The sequence below is a fragment of the Vespa crabro genome, chromosome 10 (assembly GCF_910589235.1).
Source record: "Vespa crabro chromosome 10, iyVesCrab1.2, whole genome shotgun sequence".
Lineage (NCBI taxonomy): Eukaryota > Metazoa > Arthropoda > Insecta > Hymenoptera > Vespidae > Vespa > Vespa crabro.
Window position 1 is genome coordinate 3,574,492 of NC_060964.1, and position 17,794 is coordinate 3,592,285.

Genomic DNA, 17,794 nt, shown 5'->3' on the forward strand with positions numbered 1-17,794 from the left:
GCCTTACAATAGTAAGGAATGTTTGATCGTATCGAATAAATCGAACGGTCACGTAACATTATTCAACAAAAGGTTCTTTCGCTCGCGTGCATCCCAATTCGAATGAGAAGCTATCTCTGAACACGTGCAAAAATCATTTGCGAAAAAAACATTTTGAAGAGCTCGACGTAGAGAACGCAATACGCGAAAAATGGTACGCATCGCGTTTTATTTCTCTTCTATTTACATATCTATGTGTTTATCCATTTATCTTTCTCTTTTCTTTCTTCCTCTTCTTCTCTCTTTCTTATTTTCTGGTGTACTGGTATAATGCTTGAACACGTGTTTTTACCGGATTCATCCCTAACTCTTTCTCTCTATTTTTCTTCTTTTTTCCCCCTCTGGCTCTCTATACACATATTATATAATTCTCTTTTCCTTTCATGTTCATTCTCTATCTCCTTTTATTTCCATTAAGTTTAAGCCACAGCTCTGTACGTATGTTGTACGTACACACATAGATGAGCTGGTTCCACAAGCAGAGATAAGCGCGTTATCCGAGTCAGCGTTCTCGTCGTGCTTCTATATATCTTTCTCATTTTTTCTTTTTCTTTTTTTGTTTTTTTTTTTTTGTTTTTATATTATTATGTTTTTCTTTTCTTTTCTTTTGTTTCTTTTTTTTCTTTTGTATCTTTTTTCTTTTTTTCCTTTTTTTCTTCTTTTTCTTTTTTTTGTTCTCTCACAGTCGTCGAGTATTATACTTACAATAGAAATATATTAAAATTGCAAAGTTTTCTCAAACGGAGAGCGCCGATTGATCTCGTCCGTGACGCGCCTTATCGTTTAATCGATTCTTTATCACTTAATCGTAATGCGTCATGTATGTATGTATATATGTATGTATATATGTATGTATATATGTATGTATATATCATGTATATACGACTAATGTAAATTCTGAATGACGAATTATCTATGCATGTTGGATGTATGCATGTATATGTATATAATGTATATGTATGTAATATCGTACATGGCATATCGTGTGTTTGGCGAAGTGTTCCTTGACTGATTTTATTATTATTATTATTATTATTATTATTATTATTATTATTATTATTATTATTATTATTATACGCGAGTGCATTGTATGACGAGAGACTATTAACGGCTGGTCGTGACGATTGAACGATACAAGTTTTCATCTTTTGCACGATTATAATTCATCGTAATTTCTTATGTTAGCGTTAGACGTTTGAAAGTTCGTACGCGCGTTACGTTTTCTTTTTTCTTTTTTCCTTTTTTTCTCATTATAGTAAATTTACATCGGCGATAAACGATGTACAATATGGCTCTCGCATTCTCCATATCTCTCCCTTTCTCTCTCACTCTCTCTCTCTCACACTCGCTCTCTCTCTCTCGCTCTCGCTCTTTCTCCTTACAATATATGTATATATAATCATTCTTTTTCCTTTCATTTCGCATCATCGGTAGCACTCTTTTCTCTTCTTTTCTATCACAATTTCTTTCTCTCACTTTTCTCAATCTCCTTCTCCTTTCTCTTTTTATCTTTCTCTCTCTCCCTCCCTTTCTCTTTTTATCTTTCTCTCTCTCCCTCCGTTTCTCTTTTTATCTTTCTCTCTCTCCCTCCCTTTCTCTCTGTTTCTCTCTCTCTCTCTCTCTCTCTCTTTTTCTTTCTTTTTTCTATCTCAATCTATCTTTCTCAGAGCAAGATACAATTGTTATTTTATTGATTATCGAGGAAATTTATCGTTTGCAAAAGAAGAGAAAGCCGAAGAGAGAAAGAGAGAGAGAGAGAAAGAGAAAGAGAGGGAGGGAGAGAGAGAGAGAGAGAAAGAGAAACAGAAAGAGAAAGATGAAAAGGAGGTGAAGAAAGTTAAACTTCAATCCATCGAACATAAATCTAAAAAATCGTGCGCAAACGTCGTCGTCTTATTCGCTTATGATAGAGGTAACATTTCGCATCGTTCGTTATCTCCTCTCCTCTTCCTCCTCTTCTCTTTTTTAGATAGGGCAGTGTTGTGGACGGTTACGGAATCAACGTCCGTAATCCCAAAAATGTTTCCTACAAGTATACATACTATTTAATAAGTAGATATTTCAACAACCGTCTTTAGAACTAAGTTTATAATGTATCATATGATTTCAGAATGATGCATTCCTTTCTTTTTTTTCTTCATTATTAGTGTTATATTATTATTATTATTATTATTATTATTATTATTATTATTATTAATAGTAGTAGTAGTAATAGTAGTAGTAGTAGTATTATTATATGAAAACCTTTTGAAAAAATCACTTTTTGCCGATCCTTAACCAATACGAGACAACCCGTCCCCGTGATTTCCGTCGGTAACACCGACGGAACATCCGCAATGTGTCTGTTTTTTTCGCTACGGTCGACCTTAAAAGTCGACAAATTTTCTTGCGTTTTTTTTTTCAACCACGACTCAGTTTCATACAATTCGAGTTTGCTCGGGTAACATGTCGGCAAATCTCTCCTGCGGCTCGTACCTATGACCCACTAATACGCAGTGGTCATCGAAACGAGCCCCAACCAGTTTTTACGTTTTAGTAAATGCTATGTTAATAATACCATTAATAGGTATATAATCTATCTACCTATCTATCTATCTATCTAACTACATATCTATCTGTCTATCTACCTATCTATCTATCTATTTATCTGTCTGTCTGTCCGTCTAGTAAAACAGCATCGTATTAAAGTCTATCCTCCTCCTCCTCCTCGTTATCCTCATTATTCTCTTCGGACTCCTCTTTATATCCCGGATGCTCCGATATGGCATAATAATTGCCATTATAAATGACGCCCAATTCTCGAAGTACGTCACCCCTGATGATGGCCTTGATCGTCCAGTTGTAACACTCCTCGCTTTCGCTCTCGCGATCCAATCGTTCGACATCCAATATCTTGGAGCTTAAACGTTCGAGAATAATGCCGATGTCCTTGATGCTTAAATGATGCTTTTGATCTACGGTGAGCTGATCGATTAGCAATAAAAACTTCTCAGATGTGACGATTTCGTCCTCCATAATCGTGTTCTCGGTTTCGGACTCGGAACTGTCATGCTCCTGATGATGATTGTGATGATGATGATGTAGATGAAAGCCTCCGGTAGAATTGCCGGGACCTAGACGGGGACTCGACTCCTCGTCGGTCGTATCGCGAAATCTGACGTGGCCCTTACCGAGTCCCGATCGCCTCGTGCCGTCGGAGAGGGAGGAGGGCGGTTGGGGCGACGGTGTCTGTGTCTGAGTCTGCTGCTGTTGCTGCTGGTGTGGATGATGATGCTGCTGCTGGTACTGCTGATGTTGGCTGTCCTGGATCGGCGAGGTTGCGACCGACTTGTGCACGGCGATTCTACGGCCTTCCTCGTGTAAGGCGCAACAATGAAAGTCGCATTCCCCGGTCGTCCCGTTGTCCGCGCCGTTTACAGGACTACCGTTCCTTGCTACCGGCTGATGAATGTGATTTGAACACTCTGGCGTATGGATATGAATGGTCGTGCTTTCGAACGAGTTCGTTCCTTGCTTCACCAGACGACCTGGCATACCGTGTGCCTGTTGCTGCGCCTGTTGTTGTTGTTGCTGTTGTTGCTGTTGTTGCGCTTGCTACGAGATCAGAAAGAAAATTAGCCGGATCGTTGTACATAGAAATTCTTCTTATTATTATTTTCTAAAGCTCTCAACATTTTTCTCTACCATATCATCATGATTTATCACAGTGATTTGGGGACTCGCGTATCTGCTGGGACCAAGCTCGCCCGCCAGATGCGTTGGCTTTCCCACATAATTCAATTTGTCAAGGCTAGTTTGAATCACCAACGAGGGTCGTTGACTCCCGCTCAGATCGGCTTTCTTTGTTGGCGAATACTTGGAGGACTGGGCATCTGTGCCCTTCGACTGCGATTGAACCTGCGACGACGACGACGAACGTTGGTCCCAGTGTAGGACCACTGTGACTCGTCCCTTATTGTCCATGATTTTCCACGATGGCGTCTCATCGTGCAGCTCCAGGGCGTGGATCGTTTCGCAAACTATTTTCGGTATCGCCGATATCGCTGAAAATGAGGGAATGCGTGTCATTTCGATGCTGAACTCTTTCGATTATTATCATTTAAAGGTTAGATGTATGAAAAATATTTAAGATGAACGTATAAGAGAGAGAAAGAGAGAGAGAGAGAGAGAGAGAGAGAGAGAGAGAGAGAGAGAGAGATACAGAGACAGCCAGGCAGACAGAGAAAATTTTTTATTCAATTCAACGTAACTACTTGAACGAGAAAACTAATCGTTATCTGATCGCTCCATTCCTTGAATCAAACAGTTTTGTTTTATCATACTTACGAATCGACATTGGCTTTCTATTCAAGAGTTCTCATATACGTTCCATTATTATTATTACCGGCTATTGTGAAGTGAGTTATAAAGTGGCGACAATCGAGCATACATAAAATAATATAGCATTTCAGTAAGAGCATTTTCACTTTGTGTCACTTTTAATGACCTGTATAGTTTTACCCTTTTAATGATGCGCTTCCTTAATATCGACATATTTGTGTCATTTAATTAGACCTTGCTATAAGTTATATGCTTCCTAAGTATAAACGGTTCTAATGATTCAACTGAGAAATGTCAACGCTATCGAGAAAATATGTCAAGCGGCATTAATTTAAAAATCTTTTGTAGGAGTAGCATCGGCTTGTACAAAGTCAGACACGCAAGATTAGGTCATATTATATTGCTTTAACATTTAATTGTCACGTTGTGTTTTGCACGTGGTCGCTCGTCAGACATAGACTCGCGTGATATATAAAAGGTTTCACATATTTTTACTACTTTCAGACAAAGAATCGACCTCAGTCAGGATACAAAGAAGGCAAATAATGTTTTATTATAAGAGGACCGCCCACACGCTTAGTCCTTTCACTCCATTTTCTAATGGATGCCACTGGATATATATGTACATATATATATATATATAACACACTCTCTCTCTCTCTTTCTCTCTGTTAAAAGACAAAGCTAACGAGCTTGTTCGTATATATTTTTTTTGTTGCATGTTTTTTTATTAAGCTTCGTTAATGTACTACCATCAACAAGGAATGGTGCGACGTACGGAAACTTTGCCTATCGTTAGCTCGTTTTTTCATCTGTTTTCCTTCCTCTATATAGTGTGGTATTAGATATGAAAAAAAAAGAATAGATAAAGAACCTAAAGCATGAAAGAACTATGAAGAAAGAACTTCCTTCGATCGTTTTTTAACGACTCGTTAACGCTCGAATGAAACGCATACGATCGAAGATAAGAACCTATTTCGAGCGTCGAGACGTCCGTCAAAGATCATAAAATCGTCTTATTAAAGATAATATTAAAGATAATATCGAGAAATACTATTTCAAGCACTAACGAGATTTCGTCTTATGTATGTACATGATACCTACAAGACATACATAAATACATATGCATGTATATGGTCGAAAATAATAATGTACCGGCTCGTATGATGTCGACACCAGTTGGACACCACCGTTCACCATGCCGTAATAAAAGGAGAATCGTATTATTGGCTAGTGTCTTGAAGTATTCACCGTCTTCCACTTGCGTCCCGTCTGATTCCAATACTAAAGAGACATTTTCATTTTGCGGTACGCCCAGTTTTTCTTTACCTAAAATTATAATCATTATGAATTAAGAGTCAGAATCAATAAGTTATTGATTAAAAATTAAAAAAAAAAAAATATCTTTGAACATCGAATCGATATCCACGATTGCTAGATAATGATTGTAACATGTGAAACAATGTTATCATTCCTTTCCTTTTTCCTTTTTCTCTTTTATTTGTTCTAGAGAGAATTCTTAAATGAAATGGATATGTCAAATTGTATTGCAAGAACTGTCGTATGGTTTGATCTTTTTTTCTTTTTCCTTTTTTCTTTTTTATTTATTTATTTTCCTTTTTTTTTTTTTTTCTTTTTCGATTACCTATCCCTTCCGAGAATTGACACGTTTATTTTATTTGTAAATATAATTTTATTGATTCTACCACTCGTCATTATTTACTTAGCTGTTCTGTTTATTACTTTCTGTTTTCATCGTCTGTATAATTGATTTGAGTGAAATGTTCTGCGTGATAAAAAGCGATACCTTTTGATATATAATTCAACATCCCAAATGTAATTTAAAAAGGGAAAGATAGAAAAAGTTATATTCGTTCTGAGCAACGACACGTTCGTTTTAATGAAAAATATGTCGATTATTCGAATGAACGGATATACGATTCATTTCAATATTAGTTTAATCGTTTCGATTTTTCAAAAATTTAATTTCAGAGGAAAAGAAATTCTTACCTCGATGTATCAGTTCTTCGAAATTGCTTACGACCAGTCCCTTTCTTACATTACGCCAACTGTCCCATATCTTAAAAGGTCTCTTGCTCCGTAACTCCTGCGAAAAGATATTGCGATAATTTTGCCTTTAAAACGTGTCTCACATCGAAAGCTAAAAATACGACGAGGTTACGAGAACGAACGCTTTCTTTTCTTTCATTTCTCTCTCTCTCTCTTCTTCTTCTATCCTTCTTTAGTTTTTAAAAAAGCAATCGTTCGTAGGCAATCTCGACGTGTATAAAACGAGAATTTTTTGGTCCTCATAACGTACATACATACGTGGTAGTAAAAAAAAAAAAAAAAAAAATTAAAGGGCAGGTATGCGTAGTAGTAGGGTAATAAGACTTTTAAACTGTCCGTAGATAATGCTTATCACCTCGATGTTAAGTGAAGTGTCTCTACCGGGTCAACGGGAAAGTAATCCACCCTGTATCCTTTATACGCAGTGACTAAGTAGAACAGACGATAAACGAAGTTTACCGTATATTCCAGGTGAAAAAAATAACTATCGAATCGTAACTCAAACTTGCATGGATCGTACGTAAAAGTGGAGTAACGATTAATAGAGGAAGATAATTCGTAACGAAAGGGGATGTTCCTTGATTCAAGATCGATCTGGTTAAATTAATCTTAGTCAGAGTTTGACATACCATGCCATACGTGCGTATCGTCATTCGTTCGTAGATTTATAATATAAATTAATTAAAGATTAAACTTAACAATAATTATAACTATAATAATAATAATAATAATAATAATAATAATAATAATAATAATAATAATAATAATAATAATAATAATAATAATAATAGTAATAGTAAAGGGAAGAAAGAAAATATGGAAAGACGTTCTTACGAGATTAATCTTTAGGTTGAGGATCTTAACTTTGGGTGTCAAGTTTAAACTTTAATCGATAGGTGTGTCCGATGCAGCACACCTTGTCGACTACCTACATACTTGTTCTCAGTGTCCTACTCTCGAATCGAAAAGAAAAATTGAAAAAAAGAAAAAAATAAGAAAAAGTAAGCGAGAGAGAGAGAGAGAGAGAGAGAGAGAGAGAGAGAGAGAGAGAGATAGAAAGAGAGAAACAGGAATTAACTCTAAATTGCTTTTAATTGCAACGTCTCATATATTATGAGCTCAACTGTAATTCTTCGCCCTCCGACGCTTTACTCGTTCCGTATCATTTAGCCTCTTGTGCAACAGCATGGCGATCTAATTGCAGTGCTGCTTTACCTTTTCTTATTAGAGTACCGAGTTTCTCGTGGAAAATTAAAACGTTAAAAAATGAATATTTCTCGCGTGGTGGATGCATTTTTAATCGATAAAGGAATATCATCTTCGCGTTAATATCAATTTTATGTCGGTGATGTTACAAAGGCGTAAAGACATGAACGGGTCTCGTCATCGTATGACAGTATCCGATAATAGAAAAGATGAATAGATCAAAACGAAAAAAGCAGAAACAGGATAAGGAAGAAGAAAATAAATAAATAAATAAATAAATAAAAATCATACATCAAAATGGGACGTTACAGGACCCGAAAGGAATATCCTAAGTCCACATTAATTGGAGCTTATCTTAAGCATAACTCTAATTAGGCAAATAAAAGATGAAAAAAGGACGGATGTGAAATGAAGAGAAATAATCCACTTATTCATGATCATATTAAATATAGATGCGCAAAGAGAAAAAGTGAAAAAAGGAAAAAAAAATAATGTTTCTATCCTCTTAAATACATCGTACACATATCCACATAGGCACACACGCACACATAAACATATAGACGCGTACACGTACATATTAGACATGTCGGAACAAACCTCTGGGTTCATTAGACTCGACGGTGGTGCTAATTATGAAGGGTACGTCGACTATTGGCTGCACTCGGAATCTTTGTACCCGATGGTTTTCTTCTCGTTTCTTTTCTTTTCTTTTTTTCTTTTTTTTTGTTCCTTTTTTCTTTTTTTTTTTTTTTTTTTTTTACCGAGGCTGTGCGTAGATCTCGTAGAAAATACAACACGGACGATACGTATGCACGCACGAAAACATATAGCGATTTATACACATAGAAAATAGATAAAGGCACAGAGATAAATGAAGCGCGCCAGCGCACGTACGCACGCACGCACGCACGCGACACGCGACACGCAAAATGATCTCTCCTCTTTCTCTTCTTTCCTTCTCTCTCTCTCTCTCTCTCTCTTTCTCTCTTCTTTTCTTTCTCTCTCTCTCTCTCTCTCCTTTTCTTTTTTATTCTTCCACAAATCCGTGTGCACTCTTTACGTTATCGGCACGTTACACGAGTACGCACTGCGCGAAATAAAGAAAGGGAGCGTTATATTTCAACGTGACGAGTGCCATTAGAATAAGGCTAATCGAACGGGGAATATTATGTTTGGGTTGTCCCTAGTTTTCAACAGGGTGGCGCTAAGCGAGTAGGGCGCAGGCGCAGGCACAACTTATGGTCGAAAACACTGACCTGATTCAATCATTCTCGAGTGAAGGGTAAAAACCGTCTCGGAGAAGGTTCGAAGGGAAGAGAAAAGGCGTCGTATGGAAGGTGGGCGACGAGACAAGGAAGGAAAGGGTGAGGGATAGGTAGAGAAAGCAAAGAAAAAATAAAAGATAGAGAGAGAGAGAGAGAGAGAGAGAGAGAGAGAGAGAGAGAAAGAGACAGACAGACAGTCTAGGTGCCGGGTTTTCTAGGGTGAAAAATGTCTCTAACAAGTTAACCACAGTCGTCGCTATCGCCGCTTTTGGTTCTTGCTTTGAAAAATTTTTTTTTTACAAATTGAATGATAAACGTTAAAAAAATAATCAACAACGTTCGTTGCAATATACGTGGAAGTCTTGCAATTAGTAAACAACGATAGACAAACGTAATCTTCTTATTGGACCGCGATTCGATGATACGCAAGAAAGGAGAACGCTTCGTTGCGGTGGCGCGTATGAATCTAGAAAATCGGAAAAATGCGATAGCACATTGTCAGCGACGGCGATTACAATGAAGGCGATAATGACGCACGCGATCCTACCAAACACACACACTTCTTCTTTCACGGTGCTATCACGTCGCGACGACAGTGGATAAAGACGGTGACTGGTCGGACACGGGGGAAAAAGGAACTCGCGTCTTTTATTTCTCGGATTGAGAACTAACAACGAATGAAAGAGATAAAGAGAATGAGAAAGAGAGCAAACGAGAGAGAAAAAGAAAGAGGATCGTGCCTTCTGACATTGCTCGCGTACTCGAGCGAAGCATGCGGGGTGGCGGTGGTGGTAGTGGTGGTAGAAGAGGATCGGCCACCACCGTTCTGCTGGTGTCACGAGGTCACGACGTCGAGGAAGTAGGTCAAGCGAATTGTGTTTCGGACATACACGATCAGAGAGAGATTCGAATCCGATACGAACGAACGCGAGATGCACAACCAACGAAACGACGCGATGATACCTACAAGGCGCTTGCTTTTTTTATCTTCTTCTGAACGAGCTAAGGACCGTACGAAGCGAACCGCGACGAAGTAGGAGGGGGTGGGGATATGATAAATATGTATACATGTGTGTCTATGTGTGTGCATCCGTGCGTCCGTGCGTCCGTGCGTATATATACATACGTATACATGTGTATGTATGTGTGTGTGTGTATATATATATACATATATATGCACATATATATATGCATGTACGATAGGGGACCGATAGCGCAAAAGCGATGCGTCAATGAATATAAAGAAAAAGGGATGATTGCGTACCTCTCTTGCCATTACGTCATATCCCTGCAGGTAAGGGACCGTCCCAGCAAGCACACTTATTCAAAGAGAAAGGAGTAAAGGTGCACGTCGTCGCATTATCGTTGCGACGGGATGCTGCTCGTGCGGTGCTCGCTATCCGCCCAGCCTTGCGCGCTCTTTCTCTCTCTCTCTCTTTCTCTCTCTTTCTCTCTCTCTTTCTCTCTCTCTCTCTCTCTTTCCTTCTTGCTCTCTCTTTCTCTCTTGCTCTCTCTCCTCCACCTCCTCCTCCTCCTCCACCACCACCTCCACCCCTTTCGCTCACTCCAGGCTCGTTCTTCTCCTTTTGCCACACACCGAATCACCGTAGGATGCGACACCGTACTCTCCTCTCCACCCCCCTCGCCCTCCCCCCTCCCTTACCGTGAACCCCTCGACCACCCACCCTTTTTCTCTTTCTCTTTTTCGTTCCCTCGTTGTCTCTCTCTCTCTCTCTCTCTCTCTCTCTCTCTCTCTTTCTCTCCCTCTCCTTCTTCCTCTCTCTCTCTCTCTCTCTCTCTCTCTCTCTCTTTCTCTCTCTCCTTTCCGTTCGCGTTCCCCCCTATTAACGCGCCGGTCATACGCGAGCAACCACCGAGCGGCGGGTACAGCTCATTCTCGAGCAGCTCGCCATACGATTATTCGATCTAAGATTTCACTAGCGCATATGGGTGCAAATTGTAACAGTGGCTTCCTCCCAGCGGTTACTGCGGCGACTCCTAGTTTTAGATCGATTCTCTCACGGTGTACGTACGGACCTACCCTCGCCCTCACCACCCTCTCACCCTCGCCACCCTCTCACCCTCACCACCCTCTCTCGGACTCACCCGCAACAACCTCGCCCCACTCGCACTCGCTCTTGCCCGACTACTCCGCCAGCTCTCTCTTCCGACTGCTTCCTCGTTCTCCGTCGTTCCCTTCCTCTCGCCCTTCCCTTACCTTCTCTTCCCCTCCCCCTTGTCTCAATCCTTCCATCCCTTTTCATTCTCACCTACAACCGCTCCCTCTCTCGCTTTTCTCCTCTTTTCCTGCGTTACCCTGCGCAACCCTGCGTTATCCTATCCCTCGAGTCGGTAATTATTGGAACGCGCGCTCTTTTTTCATTTTCTTTTTTTTCCCCCTTGTTTTTCTTCTTTTCTTTTTCTTTTTTTCTTTTCTTTTCTCCTTCTTCTTCTTCTAAGTAACAATTTAAATCATTCTTGCTTTTCTTTAATTTTCTTTCCGTTCGTTTTCCTATTGCTTTTTGCTTACGTGGAAAAACTTATCAACGAGTATGTGTTGAAAAAAAAAAAACAAAAAAAAAAAAAAAGAGAAAACGTATCTTTCGAAGTTATTTCGAAGAATCTAAATTATTTCGAAGTATCACACGAAGAATACTCGTGTTCGAATGAAGATTTTTCCCGCTCCGGGGAGGGCGCCATCTCTGGAGAAAATTTTGAAACAAATTTAGGAACGAGCTTCTTTTCGCTGCCATCGACTTAGTGGCGTTGTTTAAATTGTTAATATCCAATTCCTGATCTTCTAGATTTCGCTAACGTAGACGAAAATGAAAGGCTAGCAGTGTGGTCGATGATAAAGTGTTGCGGGAGAAAATCGAGTGAGAGATATTTTTTTTTTCTTCCGTCGTGCCTCTCACGCTACGCTAGGATTTTATATAGGGAGATAGATTAGAAGTATAGACATGTCACGATATATATTTTTAAAGTGATCATATAAATTTTGTGAGAAATTTCTCGTCGGCTTAGCTGAAGATGATGTCCACGACGAAGTTTTGAGTCTCGTCGTACGATATGCAGTCCATTTATTGGACCGGGAGGCTGTTGTCTCGAGCGATATGGAATAGCATATCAAATTATTCAGCATGCGCGGATCCTAACGTGAACAAGCGTCGAGAAGCATCTTTTGTATCAGCAGTGTGTGGCTTCCCTAAGGATTTTGCACGAGGCCGTATACGAAAGGGACAATTTGGAGATGACGCTTGGTTTAGTGCCAAATTCAAGGCTGTCGAAGTAATTGGTACGTTTTAACGAAACGTCGTTGATCAACGGGGGGAGAAAAAAAAATAGAAAAAGAGAGAGAGAAAAAAAAAAGAAAAAGAAAAAAAAAAAGAATAAAAAGTTCCCTTCATCGCTTTACCGTTAAAAATCTATTACGCTTTGATTTCGTAATAAACCGATTGCAAGAGAATTTTCAAATTGGAATTTTCCATTCCATTTGATGTATTGAACAATCCTCTACGAAATTTCTTTGCTTTAATCCTTAACGGAAATTGCAGAACTTTTCTATCGGATTGAACTTACGTACTATACACATCACGTGCTCGTCAGGATTAAAATGGAGATAGCTAATCGTTTACCTTTTTATCTTCTACCATTGTCTTTCTCTTTTATACTCCGACCAACAGAATTCTTATTGTTTTAACCTCTATTTTCGTAATTTGACGTTATAAAATAATTACATGTTTAACGACGTAAACGTTTTGAGAAAAAAAAAAAAAAAAAGAAAGAAAGAAAAAGAAAATCTTTTTCATGTAATGAAACTGAACAATTTTTATTTGACTTTTGAACTATGAATGTTTTTTACTTTTTTTTTTTTTTTTTTTTTTTTTTTTTTTTTTTTTTTTTTTTTTTTTTTTTTTTTTTTTTTTTTTTTTTTTTTTTTAGATGTATGTATTTTCTCTAATATTAATGTATAATTTATAGGTGTAGCCGATGGTGTGGGAGGATGGCGACACTATGGAATAGATCCAGGCGAATTTTCCAGTTTTTTAATGAGAACATGCGAAAGGCTAGTCTCGATAGGCAGGTTCATCCCTTCAGAACCAGCTGGTTTATTAGCGCGTAGTTACTATGAATTGTTAGAAAATAAACAACCAATCTTAGGTAAAGTAATATTTTATTCATAGTGCTTAATGTGTGAAGAAAATGAAAATTATGATAATTAGTAGAAATGTATGATGTGTGATATGTATTATCTATAGGTAGCAGTACTGCATGCGTAATAATTCTGAATAAGGAAACTAGCAGCATTTATGCAGCAAATATAGGAGATAGTGGTTTTGTAGTTGTGAGAAAAGGTGAAGTTGTTCACCGTTCTAATGAGCAACAACACTACTTCAATACTCCATTTCAGTTATCTCTGCCACCACCAGGTCATTCCGGATTAGTACTAAGTGACAGGTTAATTAAAAATTATGTTATTTTATGGCATTACAAGAAAGTTATAAATTATACGCTTTTAACTTTTTCTTTTGTTTTCTTTTTGTTATAGTCCAGAATCTGCAGATACTTCTAGTTTTGGAGTAGAGGATGGAGATGTAATCCTTTTAGCAACCGACGGTGTATTTGATAACGTGCCTGATCAGTTGCTAGTCACTGAAATGCGTAAAATTGAAGGTGAAAGGGACCCTACAAAGATACAAGGTGTTGCTAATTCGATAGCTTGGATGGCTCGTAGTTTAGCCTTCGATGGAGCATTTATGTCACCCTTTGCCCAAAGTGCAAGAGAAAATGGAATCGACGCGATAGGTATTTATTATTTTATATTTTCTATATTTAATTCTAAAATTAATTGAATCTAGATACATGAAAGTATATTATACATAATCTGTACAATCTATACCTAACGCACGCACATCTGAGACAAATATTTATACATTATTATTATGTAGACATATTTTATGCACAGTCTAAATTGTAACTAAATTAGTTATTTTTCTTAGGTGGTAAACCTGACGATATCACGGTGCTTTTAGCAACGGTGGCAATCTGATATGAAAATGTGTATGATAGAAAACGTTAATCATTGTATTATAGTCCATATCATTGCATATATGTATCTAGTGATACATTATTATATTCCATTATGATGATCATCTATTATTTAAATTTAAATAAATGGTTTTATAAATCACCTCTCATATATTACAATATTAGTTTCTTATATCGTTATAAGAAATATTAGAATGGAATTTGAGTTACATTTTAAATTTAATACCTTTTATTAAATTATTTTTAAAGTAGAAACATAAGGATAGTATATGAAACAGTAACGAAAAAAAAAAAAAAATTGAAATAGGGATGTTGATCATAAGTAGTGTACAGTATAACCAACAGTAACATTAAACTAAAAAGTTTTTATTAAAACTTTAGTATATGTATAAATATGTCTCTTAATATATATATAGAATGAAAAGTGCTTCAAAGTAAAAGCCAACTAAACATATTCTTATATAATATCAAAAATTATAATTATAATGCTTTGGCTTTTCATTAATACAAATTTTACTGTAACACAATAATGAGATCAGAATTCGAATTTGTATATATATATATATATAATGACAAATGCATTATTTCCTTTTAGAATTTGAATACATCACAGTGTTATATAAGAATATTATATTAATATAATTTTATGGAAAATATAAAAAATATAAAGATAGAATGAGCAATTGTTTGGCAATAAGTAGCTTATAAAGCAAATTAGTAAATGTTTTCATTTATTATTTATAATGAACAAAGTTTATAACTTTGTAGTATGCTTGTAAAAAAGGTGCTTTTATTGTTTCGACTTACATAAAACTATTATTTTCAAGTGAGCATCAGTAATGACTATCATGTTTTAAACAATGTTTGTCAGGAACAATTGTTAATAACATACTACAGATAAAATTGATAGTTCCTATTTTTATGTACACATTGTTACAGATATTTTGTATTTATCAATGAGTAGATGTATTTTATTGACAAAATCCATATTACTTATGTCAGACTGATATTCATTATTGTGTAAATGTATATTCTAAAACAAGTAGATGAGCAAAAACAAATTCTATTATACTATTGATTGCTTTACAATGTTTTCATATTTAATATCAGAAATCGTGCATCCCTATTTTCATTTACTGTGATTGTTAATTTTGTAGTATTAATTGTGCAATATCATTTCGTAGTTTCTTTGAAACACTTTATTACAAAATGTTTATTGGTCAGAGGTGTTTATCTCTGTGATGTATTCTATATATTCATCATGTCATGCGGTTTATTGGCAATATAACATCAAATATATTGATGTTAGATAGCAATTGTTTGTATGTAATATCTATTATTTACTATTATTATGATACATTATACGACACGTGAGTTAAAAAAGATATTAATATGACAAAACATTGTTAGTGCAGATTTTTTTTTTTTTTTTACATCAGGGGTTTCAATTTTATCATTCTTTTAGAAAGTTCAGCAATTATCACGCAAATTAATGCTATCAAGGATTCGTGGAATTGAAATTTCTACTATATACAGTTTGACTCATATTTTATTAAAAGTAACAATCATTGATAATATTACTATTTCATTTGATAACGATCGATTTTCATTGCAGTAGAATAATTATGAGCATATGGGTAATGTATCTAGTCCAGAGTTATATTAACATTTAAGATAAGTATAAATAAACTTAAAATAATATGTAGTGTCTCTTCACTTTATATTTAATATGATTTGTACTTTGGAAATATTTATATTATGTTAGTGCTAGTATAAATAAATGCTTCCACCAAGATAGTATCGCTACAAATGATTTCAACATTCTTGATCTTTGTTTCTATAATACATATGTTTTAATAAACAAGTAAAATCTTGTGTATAGAGACTATCACACTTATTTCGTGAAAAAAATTGTAACCCCTGGTAGCAGATGGAAGTCTTCGTAATACAGTCAATACATACGAGATATTTCGAATATCTAAATGTGTATGCTCAAACCACTTTATCTTTGTTAGTAATTGTAAAAATTGCAAAACAAAATTCAAATTTCACAGATGTATATAAATTCATAAATTTACTTGATATATCAATTAACAATGGATGGCTCATGGAAATAGGGAGATGAAAAATAATTACAGCATAGCTCCTTGACCCCAATTAAAACCACCTGGTCGATCTTCAGGTGGTGGAGTGTAATCTGGATCTTCTGGATGTGCGTCAAACAATGTTTTTCTATGTATATAACGTAAAATATATATATATATATATATATTATAATATTAAAAAGTAATATTATAAAATAAAAATAAATTAGATATGTTATCGCACTATAATAAAATTTGAATTTGTTTTATTTTTATTCTATATACTCATATAACAAATTAAATTTTTTATAATACCATACTTACAATATTTGTGGAGTCTTAAGAATACGGAAACCTCCCCTTATTTGTGGGAAAACGTCTTCTGCAAAATAGTACATATGCCCTACAGCCATCCCAACGAGATCTACCCATATAGCATTACCTAGGAGTATAGAAAATCCAAGAAGTATCCATGGCAGATATGGTGCCTGCATTCAAATTAATTTACTTTTTATGATTATATTTTTTATACTTCAATTATACTTATACATTTGAATATTACAGAAAAATACGTACCTGAAAGTTTAAAACTCCAAAAAAATTCATCCTAACAAATGGATTACGCCGTGACCATATATAGACTAACATGATTGTAAATGCATGTCCCAAAAACAGTAAGTTAACAAAAAACGCAAATGTCTATTATTATATAGGAACTATATCGCATAATTAAAAATTGTGAGAATTTTATGATTTTTCATTAAAAGGATACAATCATACATATACCCCCAAAAATAAACATCATTACAAAGTCAGCTGTCCTTCTTCGAAAAGATCCTTCTTCTAACATTCGACAATAACGGTAGGTAAAAATCATATTGAAGAAAAAATTGAAGCCAACATTCCCAAAGAATAAAAATGTGGTTATCAGACGCCATAACTACAAAGTACATATATTTACTTGATATATATATGTATATATATACTTAAAACTTAATATTAAATTTGATCTTTACATACGTATATATTTACCTGATATTGTTTTATTATTAAAATGGGATTGAAGTACAGTTGAAACGGCGAAACTAAATCTAATTGCTGAAAGGGATAATAAAGTCCTATAACCTCATTATCCAATGTTTCAAATATAATACGATATAACACGTGTAAGAGCTTTACAAACCACGGCAAGAGTTGTAATGACACAAGCTGTCGTATAAACTCGTGTTACCACAGGCATTTGCAGGTACTCCTGCCGAAAAGTTTGATAGGCCATTGGTGTGTCAAACTTTTTGTTTGATGATTATTACACCTTACGACCACTGTTTTGTCTCCCAACTTCGCTTCCCTTTGTTTCTAGCCTTCTTTCTCCATTATATGGTATTCAACGCTGGGTTATCTAAATTTGTTCGCTGTCCACATTACGACAAATTTGTTACGTACAATTGTACACGTAATACCTGAACTTCGCTACGTTTCCGTTACAAAGAATTTCGATTTCGCTAAAATATCGATAATGACTGTAAGCTCATATTATATATTCACAAGTTCATCGATCAAGTTCATTGAGAGAAACTTTATGTTATATGTCCATTCACCATTGTACATAGTGCATCGTACTCGTGGACCAATCAGCGAGTCATATTATTTTTATTATCATAACGACATCTATTATGATTGGTTATTATCGATCGTAAGGATGTCAATTTAAACGAGCAATTATAAACTTAGAAAATATTTCCCCCAAGTTGGTTATACTTA

The 17,794-nt window shown here is 35.8% G+C and overlaps 3 protein-coding genes across 6 annotated transcripts; 1 reads left to right on the forward strand and 2 right to left on the reverse strand.

The window, feature by feature from the left end:
* Window positions 1-1,929: 1,929 nt before the first annotated feature.
* LOC124427264 (basic-leucine zipper transcription factor A) lies at window positions 1,930-10,542 on the reverse strand. Of its 3 annotated transcripts, none has more exons than XR_006942925.1 (6): window positions 10,165-10,541; window positions 6,370-6,466; window positions 5,515-5,688; window positions 3,724-4,082; window positions 2,667-3,633; window positions 1,930-2,065 (listed from the first exon to the last, which is right to left on the reverse strand). XR_006942925.1 is itself a non-coding variant. In XM_046969942.1 (6 exons), exons 2-6 carry the CDS (start codon window positions 8,242-8,244, stop codon window positions 2,722-2,724), a joined length of 1,554 nt encoding a protein of 517 aa, XP_046825898.1. In that variant the 5' UTR covers window positions 8,245-8,722; window positions 10,165-10,542; the 3' UTR covers window positions 2,062-2,721. The 3 variants fall into 3 exon arrangements, 2 of the variants coding, with proteins under 2 accessions (XP_046825898.1, XP_046825897.1); XM_046969942.1 differs by adding an exon at window positions 8,233-8,722 and having other exon boundaries at window positions 2,062-3,633; window positions 10,165-10,542; XM_046969941.1 differs by having other exon boundaries at window positions 2,062-3,633; window positions 10,165-10,539.
* A 1,162-nt stretch (window positions 10,543-11,704) lies between these two features.
* Window positions 11,705-14,342, forward strand: LOC124427265 (protein phosphatase PTC7 homolog). The gene is made up of 5 exons (XM_046969943.1): window positions 11,705-12,195; window positions 12,882-13,061; window positions 13,160-13,358; window positions 13,450-13,706; window positions 13,901-14,342. Exons 1-5 carry the CDS (start codon window positions 11,970-11,972, stop codon window positions 13,948-13,950), a joined length of 912 nt encoding a protein of 303 aa, XP_046825899.1. The 5' UTR covers window positions 11,705-11,969; the 3' UTR covers window positions 13,951-14,342.
* A 375-nt stretch (window positions 14,343-14,717) lies between these two features.
* Window positions 14,718-17,602, reverse strand: LOC124427267 (derlin-2). 2 transcript variants are annotated; one of them, XM_046969946.1, is made up of 6 exons: window positions 17,217-17,602; window positions 17,066-17,131; window positions 16,806-16,973; window positions 16,610-16,732; window positions 16,358-16,521; window positions 14,718-16,155 (listed from the first exon to the last, which is right to left on the reverse strand). In XM_046969946.1, the coding sequence occupies exons 1-6, from the start codon at window positions 17,307-17,309 to the stop codon at window positions 16,128-16,130; spliced, it is 642 nt and encodes a 213-aa protein (XP_046825902.1). In that variant the 5' UTR covers window positions 17,310-17,602; the 3' UTR covers window positions 14,718-16,127. The 2 variants fall into 2 exon arrangements, with proteins under 2 accessions (XP_046825902.1, XP_046825901.1); XM_046969945.1 differs by having other exon boundaries at window positions 14,718-16,181; window positions 17,217-17,597.
* Window positions 17,603-17,794: the final 192 nt, after the last annotated feature.

What these genes read in the sequence shown, in the direction of transcription:
- LOC124427267 (XM_046969945.1), bottom strand. Translation starts at nt 17,309, where the DNA reads ATGGCCTATCAAACTTTTCGGCAGGAGTACCTGCAAATGCCTGTGGTA. An exon ending in TCATTACAACTCTTGCCGTG is followed by an intron (nt 17,132 to 17,216) that starts GTTTGTAAAGCT and finishes TATCCCTTTCAG; the next exon opens with CAATTAGATTTAGTTTCGCC. An exon ending in TAATAATAAAACAATATCAG is followed by an intron (nt 16,974 to 17,065) that starts GTAAATATATAC and finishes TGTACTTTGTAG; the next exon opens with TTATGGCGTCTGATAACCAC.
- LOC124427264 (XM_046969942.1), bottom strand. An exon ending in TGTCGACATCATACGAGCCG is followed by an intron (nt 4,083 to 5,514) that starts GTACATTATTAT and finishes CCTCATTTTCAG; the next exon opens with CGATATCGGCGATACCGAAA. An exon ending in TGATAAATCATGATGATATG is followed by an intron (nt 3,634 to 3,723) that starts GTAGAGAAAAAT and finishes CTGATCTCGTAG; the next exon opens with CAAGCGCAACAACAGCAACA.
- LOC124427265 (XM_046969943.1), top strand. Translation starts at nt 11,970, where the DNA reads ATGCAGTCCATTTATTGGACCGGGAGGCTGTTGTCTCGAGCGATATGG. An exon ending in CAAGGCTGTCGAAGTAATTG is followed by an intron (nt 12,196 to 12,881) that starts GTACGTTTTAAC and finishes TATAATTTATAG; the next exon opens with GTGTAGCCGATGGTGTGGGA. An exon ending in GGATTAGTACTAAGTGACAG is followed by an intron (nt 13,359 to 13,449) that starts GTTAATTAAAAA and finishes TTTTTGTTATAG; the next exon opens with TCCAGAATCTGCAGATACTT.